The sequence below is a fragment of the Furipterus horrens genome, unplaced genomic scaffold, assembly GCF_987537825.1.
Source record: "Furipterus horrens unplaced genomic scaffold, mFurHor1.1.pri manual_scaffold_6, whole genome shotgun sequence".
Classification (NCBI taxonomy): domain Eukaryota; kingdom Metazoa; phylum Chordata; class Mammalia; order Chiroptera; family Furipteridae; genus Furipterus; species Furipterus horrens.
The window spans coordinates 183462855-183473706 of record NW_028327176.1 but is presented as its reverse complement, the minus strand read 5'-3'; the positions used below and the strand labels follow the sequence as shown (position 1 = coordinate 183473706).

At 39.5% G+C, this 10852-nt stretch overlaps 1 protein-coding gene across 3 annotated transcripts in view; it reads left to right on the top strand.

Annotated features, from left to right (window-relative positions):
- Positions 1-10852, top strand: part of SYNE1 (spectrin repeat containing nuclear envelope protein 1) — a 423836-nt gene that overhangs the window by 379702 nt on the left and 33282 nt on the right. For all 3 annotated transcript variants that reach the window (XM_090279990.1, XM_090279991.1, XM_090279989.1), the window contains one exon: positions 1618-1780. In XM_090279990.1, the coding sequence (XP_090136116.1) occupies positions 1618-1780 (163 nt within the window). The remainder of the gene's footprint in view (positions 1-1617; positions 1781-10852) is intronic.

Genomic DNA, 10852 nt, shown 5'->3' with positions numbered 1-10852 from the left:
TGTCCCTGCCCTTGTGCCTTTGACCTGCCTCCTCTGCATCCTTCCTCTATTATCTATATTCACCTGTGATTTCTCTCCTCCTTTTCCTTCTGTCTTGGTTTTTTCTTCATGAATCCTTATTCTCTGCCTAAAAACAGTTCTAAAGCTATTTCAAATATGAAACTGCATTAAACAAAACAAACAAATCAATTTTCCTAGTGCCGGATCATTCTACTGGTCCCATACCACATTTACTCACCTTCACTGCCTACTTCCTTAAAGTAATTAACAACGCTGCCTGACCTTAAGTGTATTTCTTAACCCAAATGCACCTGTTTTCCTTGATGAACTACTCACTTAGGGTCAGCAGAGCCCTTCTAGTTGCCCGATCACGGGTCCTCTTTGTGGGCCTTGTCACACTGTCCTGCTCTGCATGCGACCCAGGAGGCCAGTGGTCTTCAGCTTGAGTCTGCCTAAGACACCCCTGGAGGGCTTGTTAAAATGCAAAGCCCCTGGCCGGCCCCAGGCGGGCGCAGTGTTTCTGATTCAATAGGACTGGGTCGATATCTAGGAATATGCATTTATTTGAGCAAACTAGGCAAATCTGAGGAGTGGTTCAGATCGTACTCTGATCACACACAGCCTTTCACAGGGCTTCAGCTCTAGGCTAGCAGTGCCTAAACCAATGCAGTCAACTCCACCCTCTCCTCTGGCCCCGAGAACTACACTCCCATCCATGTCTGTCTACCCGATCCCTCAGACTCCTTGTGTCCAAACTTAATGCACCGTTAATTCCCAAGAACTTGCTCTGCATCCTGTGAACTCTGAGGCAGCAGCATCCTTCTAGTCTCCCAACTGCAACACACATCATTTGAAACTCCTTCTGCCTCCCATTGTGCCAATTCATGAACGTAGCAACCCAACTCTCACCTCTATTCTCACTGTTTCTTAAGTGCTGTCTTTGATGGAAGCTGGTGGGGCTCTTCTATTTACTTCCTGAATGGGCTCTCACCACAGCCTCTCTTCAAACTTACACTCTCAAAATTAGAACTGATCTTATCATTCTGTTGCTAATAAATCTTGTCAAAGTTCCTATTCATCTTTAAAACTGCATTCAAACCCATTATCATGTCACTATAGGATGTTTATATTCTTACTCTGGCCTACCTATCATTCTTATCTCTTACTACTTCTTCATCTCCCTGCTACCCTCATCTTCCATCCTCTCTACCCCAAGGCTCCTTGGTATTACAACAGTGTGCCTTCAAAATCTCTGCTTTATCCCAGGTGTTCTAAATAGGAGTATAAATAGTATATCATTTATGGAAATAATTTTGTGACAACCATGAGGGTTCTATTCCTGATACGTTATTATAACTATAATGAGTATAATCATGGCCAATAATCACTGATTTTCCCCATGTGCCCTAGAGTATTAGACTCATTTAAATCTTACGAATACTCTTCATCTCTATTTTGTAGACGAGGAAACAGAGACACAGGAAGTCTGTGTCCCACAGCCAACAAGTGGCTGAGCCAGGATGGACTTCGGCTTTAGGGAATTTGCCTGTAGATCTAGAGCTCCCTTCTGCTCAGGGCCTTTCACGAAAGCCGATGTTTGTCCTCCCCCGCCCACAGGATAAAGAAGCTGAAGGAGACTCTGGTCGCCATACAGCAGCTGGACAAGAACATGAGCAGCCTGAGGACGTGGCTGGCGCACATCGAGTCAGAGCTGGCCAAGCCCATAGTCTATGATTCCTGTGACTCGGAAGAAATACAGAGAAAGCTCAATGAGCAGCAGGTAAAACTTAAAACAATCAAAGAAAATAAATAGGCTTTTGAATATCTGTCCTCCTGGCCAAGACGGTGGGGTGGGTGTGAGAGGTGAACGGGGATGGAAAATCAGGAGGAAGCCAGGCAGGTTTCGTGAGAAAGGGGAGGCCTTGGCTAGGCAGCTGCTTGGGGCAAATAAGTTCCCTGTCACCACAGAGTTAACCTGAAGAAGGTAATCCATCGTAAGGCCAATGCTGTTGGTCTACCCAGAAGCCATCCTAAGGCCGTCGGTTAGGTTGAGCTGCAATGATGCATCTAAAATATTGCTGACAGTTTTGTTTGTTCCTTTGTGGGTCACTGTCCCACCACCATAAACTTAGAAAGGAGCCTTTTTGTCTCCGCATCTAGTAGCACTTGCAGAAAGATGACAATGCATGCTTAGAGATTTGAGAGTCTAAGACAATTTTGTTTGGCACACAAAAATAGCACATCACACGGGCATGCGATACACAGCCCACCCTGAGAAATGCACGCTGGGGATTTTCACCTCCCACTCCCCTTGCTTGTTCTTGCTAAGCATGGCAGACTCCAGTTGTCATAAGCAACATCATGAATCCCCTGAAAAAGTGTTGCTACTCCATGCCTTTAGATTGAAAATAACTATCCACACTCTGGTTACTTGTATTAGTATTTAGGACACTAGAGCCAAGTTGTTTAACTTAAAAAATGTTTAAAATATATAAACAGACCTAATTCTGCAAGCCTATGAAATAGTTTATATATTTACTTTATTTTACAAATATTTAAACCGATGAGAATAGGTATTAAAGTATATATATATATTTTTTTTAGGCATCCAGTTTACTTTGATATTTAAATTAGCATTTCTTTTTAAAAACAGTTGTTAGCAGGATTATTTTTTCATTTTTTGGAAGATTATATCCTCTGATTGACTTTTTGACATTTGAAATTCTGATGATTAAACTTTGGGGAGTTATAGTTGGCCTTCAACAATCCAAATTTCCTGGAGAGCATGGTAGTGATAACTACAGGTGATAGTTAAAATTTAATGATTAGTAGTGTAATTTAGCAAATGTAAGAAAATCAAAAGGGCATCTAATTAAATACGGCAAATGGATTATATGCATTTATAACCCTACTCGCAACCAAAACCCTAATAAAATGATAGTGAGCAGGGAGAACAAAAAGTCAAAACCCACAATGGCAAAGAGAACAGAAGTGATGATAGAGATGCCAGGTGCCCAACAGAATTATGGAAAAAATGAGTAGATGGATAAGGATGGCGTTAGCAGAGGAGGAAGGAGAGAGATGATTCATGCCACAGCATTCCAAGGAGGCTTGGGAAGAAGATGTGTTAAGTCTGAGGGGCTTTAAAATGGAAGATTGCTTCCAAGTCTCAATAAGGAGTTATTGGACTTCAGATCCCTCCCCATGCTCAGCTAGTCAGGCAGTGTTGCTTTGCTTTCTGCAGTAGGAGACGTGAAGATTGGTCTATGGAGAAGGCAAACCAGAGGGATTCTGGACTTGGGGAAACAGGACACCATTGAGGCTGGAACTACTATATTGAAAACAGAGAGACTGAGTGAAAGGCTCTTTACCACAAGGTGTAGCTCCCACTCCACTGCCCCTGGTCCCACGGTGTCACTAGCCAGGTTTATACTGCAGCCAGGATTTAAGCAAGAGCTTCAAATGCCAATCCAGTTATTCCTTAAAAGTCTCCATAAGAAGTATAAATAAAATAGAAGAAAACATACACCTACAGAGCACAAGCCCTTAGAAGCACCCAGGAAAATTAAAAACAAATTAAAGCCATTATAAAATTTCAGAACATGGGGGATAAAGAGAAGAACTTGAAGATTTCCAAGATGAAAAAGTCTGATTTTTTTTTTCCAAAATGGTGCTGGACTCCAGAAGACAATGGCACAATGCCTTCAAAAAGTTAACGAAACTGTGTCTGATTTTAGAATATTACACCTGCCATTTAATGTGTAAAATATTTACCTCCTATGAACACATTCACAAGAAGCTCATGAGAGATAAGCTACTCATGCTATAATGAGAGGAAAAACAGTATCCTACCTAGAAGATGGAGAAGGAGATTTCCAGGATAAAGGTAAAGAAATGTCCTCGTTGACAGGTCTACTGCAGCCTGGAGACTACCTGTCCAGACTGGAGGACAGTCTCCTCCGAGGCAGATGTCTCCAAGGAGGCAAACAGATTACTTGACGGGCTTACCCAGACAGGACGGGGTTTCACTAGCTCCCTAAGGAAGGGAATAGAAACTAGCAATGTAAATTTTAAAGAGGAAAAGGGGGAGGGGACAATGATTAAATCCAGAAAAACAAAAAGTTGTATAAAGCAATAAATATAACCACAGCATATTTTGTTCTTCAATGTGAAAAATATTAAATAGCCGTAATCATACAGACAACGATTATTGCCTTAGCTATAAGGTGTGCTAACACAGTAAATGGCGTCCTGTGAACCATGTAGAAGTTCGTTCTTTCTCGGCACTAGCAGCATCAATAATGTCTAACATCTAAAAATCAAGAAATATAATTGTGTTATTTAGAAATAGAGAAGGAAAAACCAGAAGATAGAGCTGTAAGAGATGGAAATGGTTGTTTCAGGGCATTACTTTATTAGGATCTTAATAGTAATCTTTGACTTTTTAATATATTAATATATGATCACATTGCCTTAATTAAATTTGAAATAATTTTTTTTTAAAAACCATATACCAGTGGTTAAAAGTAAAGACTTCCTGGGTTCAAATCCTGGCTTCACTACTTCCTGCAAAGTAATGAACTGTTTTAACCTCATATTTTTATGTATTGAGCCAGAGTAAATGGCTTATTACTGTGAAAATTAATGAGAAAAGCACTTAGCACAGCACCTCATACAAAGTGGGTGCTTAGTACATTTTATTTTAATCATATAACATTTACCACACTTTTCTCTGTGGATGATGTTTGACCACAATTCTGTAAAAATTGCAGTATTTGGGATCCACGTTGTAAAAGAGATAAATGGCAATCTGTCTCCAAAGGGAAAAGTTTTGACCATTATTTAAATGCACAGATTAAATTGATAAGAAATGCATTTTCTTTTATTTCCTCATATGGCGCTTTTGTATGTTTCTCTTGCTAATGGACTTAAGTTTTATGGACTTAATTGGACAGAAATATATGTTGACTTAAGATGGCTTCAGAGAACATTTTGTCAAATTTTTCTGTGTTATAAATGAAGAATAAACTCAGAGATTTCATGTGACCAACTCAAGACCATTACCAGTGGAAGTTAAAGCTAAAACTAAAAATTGTATCTGTATTATGGCAGTTATATATAAAAATAAAAGTCCTCAAGCTTTACTTTATTGATTTTTAACAAACTTCTGAGCAGAAGCACAAAAGGACTTTTTTTCCAATATTTACTTGGTCAGGTTCCTGGAGGTAAATCTCATAAAAACGTGCACCCACCCTGGAATTTTTAATTCACACTGTGCCTCCAGCAGTCTGTGAATCATAGTTCTGGTTTTTCATACCCCAGTGCTGGTTCCACAGTGGTTTCCCTCAGCAGTTTCTCCTCCGAGACAGATTCAGAAGTATATGGAGGAGTGACATCACCAAGAAGGCAACATGGGTTGTTTCTGACTTAAGTCTCCCTCACGAGAAGACCAAGAAGCAGCTCTCCATAGACAAGACACGACTGTGAAACTCCCAGAACCTGCAGGTCTGGCTGAAGCACCCACCCCGGCCCGCAGAGACCAGGAGGGTCGGATTAGATGAGTCAGAGGAGTGGCTGCACTCTGACCACATCGCCCCTCCCAGATTGCACAGCATGGCACTGAGAGGCCCCCCTGCACCCGGAGCATCACACCAACAGGGCTCCTGTCGGGAAAGAGAGGCCAAGTGGGACCTCCAGCTCCCTCAACGTTGGAGGGTGCTTCCCGGGGGACTCGCTTGTGTTTCGCCTCACAGGGATCACTAGAGGAATCTATGGGGCTCGACCACTGAGGATGAGAACAAAGGAGAGGGTGGGGCTCAGAGCAACCCCCACTCAGATCCTGATGGACTGCATTCCTGCTTGCAGCTGCGCCCAAGCAGAGGTCCCAGCCAGCATCTCTGCCCATCAGTAGAGCTCAATCAGTGGCCCCCGTTAGTCTTGGAGTTCAGTCACAGTTCTTACTGATCCGAGTCCCTAGACAATTGGCCATGTGGGCCTTCGGTGCCCTTTCTGCCACCCAGTCTGGGCAGGGAAACAGCTTCTCAGCCCTGCCCAACAGCTGACCTTAGCTTCCGGCCTCTCGCACCAGGAAGCCTGACTAGAGAAACCAGGCAGCCGCAGAGCTCAGGGAGCCAAGCCAGCAGCCCTGCCCAGCTATTAGCTTTAGCCTCTGGTCCCTGAATAGAGAACCTGAGCAGCCTCGGAGCCCAGTCTACAGCTCTGCCCAGCCAAGGAGCCCGGACTACAACCCCTCTTGGCAATGGAGTCCAGTCTAGGGCCTCTGACTGCTGAGTACAGCCTCAGCCTTGCCCAGGTAGATATCCCAGCCAGTGACTCTTCCCAATCACCCAGCATAACCTGCAGCCCACCTGACAAAAAAGCCTGGACATCACCCAACTTGACCACTGAACACAGTCTGTAGTCAACCCCCCCCCATTCTGTCAGATGCAGCAGGCACCTCCGGATGAGAGAGCCTCGCAAGCTACCTTGCCCAGCCTGGGAGCATTGCCAGTGACTTACCTGATGGCAAAGCCCAGGCTGTGGCCTCACCAACTCCAGGGCACAGCCTGCAGCCCTGAGTGGCCACAGTGTGTAGCCCGAGGCCCATTACAATTGCAGATCCCTGCCAGTGGCCCCACCAGAACACAGAATCCAGCCAGCAGTATTATCTGGTCTGGGAGCCAAACCTGGGACCCCAGACGGCCAGGAGCAATTGCAGAGCCCAGAAGCTAAAATACACGCCCCACTCAGGGTAAGGTAGGTTTTCCAGGATACTTTATATGTTAGGCTATAGAACAAGTCTCAACAAATTCAGGAACACAGAAATTATATCAAATATTTTCCCAGCCACAATATTATGAAACTAAAAATCAATAACAGAAATAAAGCTGGAAATTTTACAAATATGTGGAAATTAACACACTCCTGAACAACAAATAGATCAAAGAAGAAATCAAAGAGAAATAAAGATGTCTTGAGATAAACAAAAAAGGAAACACAACATACCAAAATTTGCAGAATGCAGCAAAAACAGTTCTAAGAAGAAATTTATAGTGATAAATTCCTACATTAAGAAAAAGAAAGATTTCAAATAAACAACCTAACTTTACACCTTAATGAACTAGAAAAGAAGAATTAAAGCTAAGCCCAAAGTTGGCAGAAGGAAGAAAATAATAAAGATTAGAGCAGAAACAAATGAAATAAAGACTAGTAAAACAATAGAAAAGATTAATAAAACTGAGTGATTCTTTGAAATGCTAAACAAAATAGACAGACCCTTAGGTAGACTAACCAAGAAAAAAGAGAGAGGACCCAAATAAATAAAAATTATAAATGAAAGCAGAGGCATTCCAAGAAGCACAAAGGATCATAAGAGACTACTATGAACAATTATATACCAACAAATTAGACAACCTAGAAAAAATGGATAAATTCCTAAAAACATACAACCTACCAAGACTGAATCAGGAAGAAATAGAAAATCTGAACAGATCAATAATGAATACAGAGGCTGAATCAGTAATCAAACCCCCCCCCAAAAAAGTCCAGTACCAGATGGTTTTCCAGGTGAAACTTACCAATCATTTAAAACCAATTCTTCTCATTCTTCAAAAAATTTGAAAGGAACACTCTCAAACTCATTTTATGAGTCAAGTATTACCCTGATACCAAAGTTAAGAGAGTATACCACAAGAAAAGAAAACTACAGGGCAATACCCCAAATTAATATAAATGCAAAAATTCTCAACAAAGTACTAACAAACCAAATTCAACATCACATTAAGAGGATCGTACACCATGAGCAAGTTGGATTCATCCCTAGGATGCAAGAATGGTTCAACATATCAAATCAACAAATGTGATATATCACATTACTAGAATAAAAGATAAAAATCATACGATCATCTCAATAAATGCAGAAAAAGAATTTTGCAAAATTCAATAGTTTTTTCCTCTAAGATCAAAAATAAGACAGGGGTACTCACTCTCACCAATCCTATTCAACATAGTACTGAAAGTTCTAGCCAGAGTAATCAGGCAAGAAAAAGAAAAATAAGCGGCATCCAAATCAGAAGGGAAGATGTGAGATTGTCTTTGTCTGCAGATTACATGATCTCGTATATATAAAATCCTAAAGATTCCACCAAAAAAACTTAAAACAAATAAACAAATGCAGTAAAGTTGTAGGATGTAAGTTCAATATACAAAAGTCAGTTGCATTTCTATACACTAACAATGAACTATATCTGAAAAGAAAGAAACAAAACAATCTTATTTACAACAGCATCAAAAGCAATAAAATAGTTAGGAAACTTTAACCAAGGAAATGAAGGAGTTGTACACTGAAAATTATTGTTGAAAGACATTGAAAAGAACAAAATAAATGGAAAGAAATCCAATGTTCATAGATTGGAAGAGTTAATATTGTTAAAATGTACATATAGCCAAAACCATCTACAGAGTCAATGCAATCTTTATGGAGATCTCAATAGCACTTTTTACGGAAATAGAACAAATAATCTTAAAATTTGTATGGAACCACAAAAGACCTCAAACAAAGCAGTCCCGAGAAAGAAGAGCAAAGCCTGTTTTGAAACTATATTGCAAAGCTACAATAGTCAGAAGAGTGTGGTGCTGTCATAAACACAGACGTGCAGGCTGCGGGAACAGAATCAAGCTTGCATACACAGTCAACTAATACTTCATAAGGGAGCCAAGAATACCCGCTGTAGTAAGGATAACCTCTTTAGAATTGTTGGGAGAACTGGATATTCACATTGAAAAAAATGAAACTAGACCCTATGTTACAACCACTCACAAAAATTAACTTTAATGGATTAAAGGCTTAAATGTAAGACCTGAAACCATAAGACTTCTAGAAGAAAACATAGGGGAAAAGCTTCTTGACCTTGGTCTTGGCAATGATTTTTTAGATACAACATCAAAATCACAACCAACAAAAACAAAAATAAACAAGTGAGACCAAATCAAAAAAAAAGAAAAGCTGATAAAAACTACACAGCAAAAGTAATCAAACAAATGAAAAGGCAACATATGGAATGGAAGACGATATTTGCAAACCACATATTTGATAAGAAGTTAATTTCCAAAATATATGAAAAACTCATTGACAAATAATAATAATAATCCAATTAAAAATGGGCAAAGGATCTGAATAAACATCTTTCCAAAGAAGACATTCAGATTGCCAGCAGGTACATGGGAAGATGCTCAATATCACTAGTCATCGTGGAGATACAAATCAAAACTACAATGGGATATCACTTGTCAGAATGGTTGAAATGACCAGAGATAGGAAGTACTGGCCAAGATGAGGGGCAAAGGGAACCCTTGTGCATTGTTGCTGGGAATGTAAACATTATTGAGGTTCCTCCAAAAATTAAAAATAGAACTATTATATGATCCAGCAAATGCATTTCTAAGTATGTATCTAAAGGAAATGAAATCACTATCTTGAAGAGGTATTTTCAACCCCACGTTCACTGAAGTTTTACTTACAACAGTGAACACATGGAAACAACCAAGTATCTATCAATGGGTAGATGGATAAACAAAATGCAACACAGCAGTCCCTGTCTATGTCGCGGTTCACTTATCACGGCCTCACTGTGTCGCGGGATTTTTTTAAATATTATATTTAATTATTTATTGCAGATTTTTCGCTATATCGCGGGATTTTGCGGTACTGTATATGTATGTTGTTAAAGTTACGTAGGTTTAGGAGTGTAGAATAAATGTAAGGTTCCTACTTCGTGGGGGGATCTAGAGCGTAATACCCACGATAAGTGAGGGAATACTGTATATAGATCTAAAGATATACACTTTGGAATATTACACATAAAAAGAAGAAAATATTGCAACTTCTGACAGCATGGGTGAACTTGAGGTCATTGTGCTAAGTAAAATAAGTCAGATAGGAAAGTAAAAATATTATCTTATCTTACATGTGGAACCTAAAAAAAAAACTGAACTCATAGAAACAGAGACTAGATTAGTATAGAGTTGCCAGAGGCGAGGAGTAGGCGGTGGGGTTAGGGATTGCATGAAGGCAGTCAAAGGGTACAAACTTCCAGTTATAAGAAAAATAAGTTCTGGAGATGTAATTTACAGGATGGTGATTGTAGTCAACAGTACTGTGCATATATTGGAAAGTTGCTAAGACAGTAGATCTTAAAAGTTCCCGACACACAAATTTTAACTGTGAGGTAATGGATGTTAACTGTATTTACTGTGGTAGTCATTTTGTAAATATGCATACATCACATCACCACATCGTACATGTTAAATTCACACAGTATAATCTGTCAATTATATCTCACTAAAGCTGTAAAAAATCTTTTAAGTACTTGGGCAAAATTAAATCAACATGCTGTAACTTCTTTAAATGTGTGCATTATGGTCCTGTACCTAACCCTTCTTCCAGATGTATATTTTTATACATGACACACTTTAAGACCTAAAATTTACTTGGCTGTCTCATTTACAGAAGTCTTTGTCTTTATCTTTGAGCAGATATCAAGTTTAATTTTTGTAATATTTTATTTTATATTTTTTGGATCAGCAATTTCTGTGATAACTTTCACATAACTAAAAGAAATCTGCAAGACATTTGAAAACCCCATTAATGATATAAAAATATTTTTATAGAATTTATCTTTTCATGTCTAGTTGATAAAATCTCTGAATCAAAGGCACTTTTATTACAGTTGATAATAAACTAACATTTGTATGGAGGCATCGATTGGAACATAGTGTTTAGGAACAAAAGGGAGGAAGAATATACACACAAAAGTATAAATTCTAGCTATCCGAGTAAATTGAAGAATTGTTG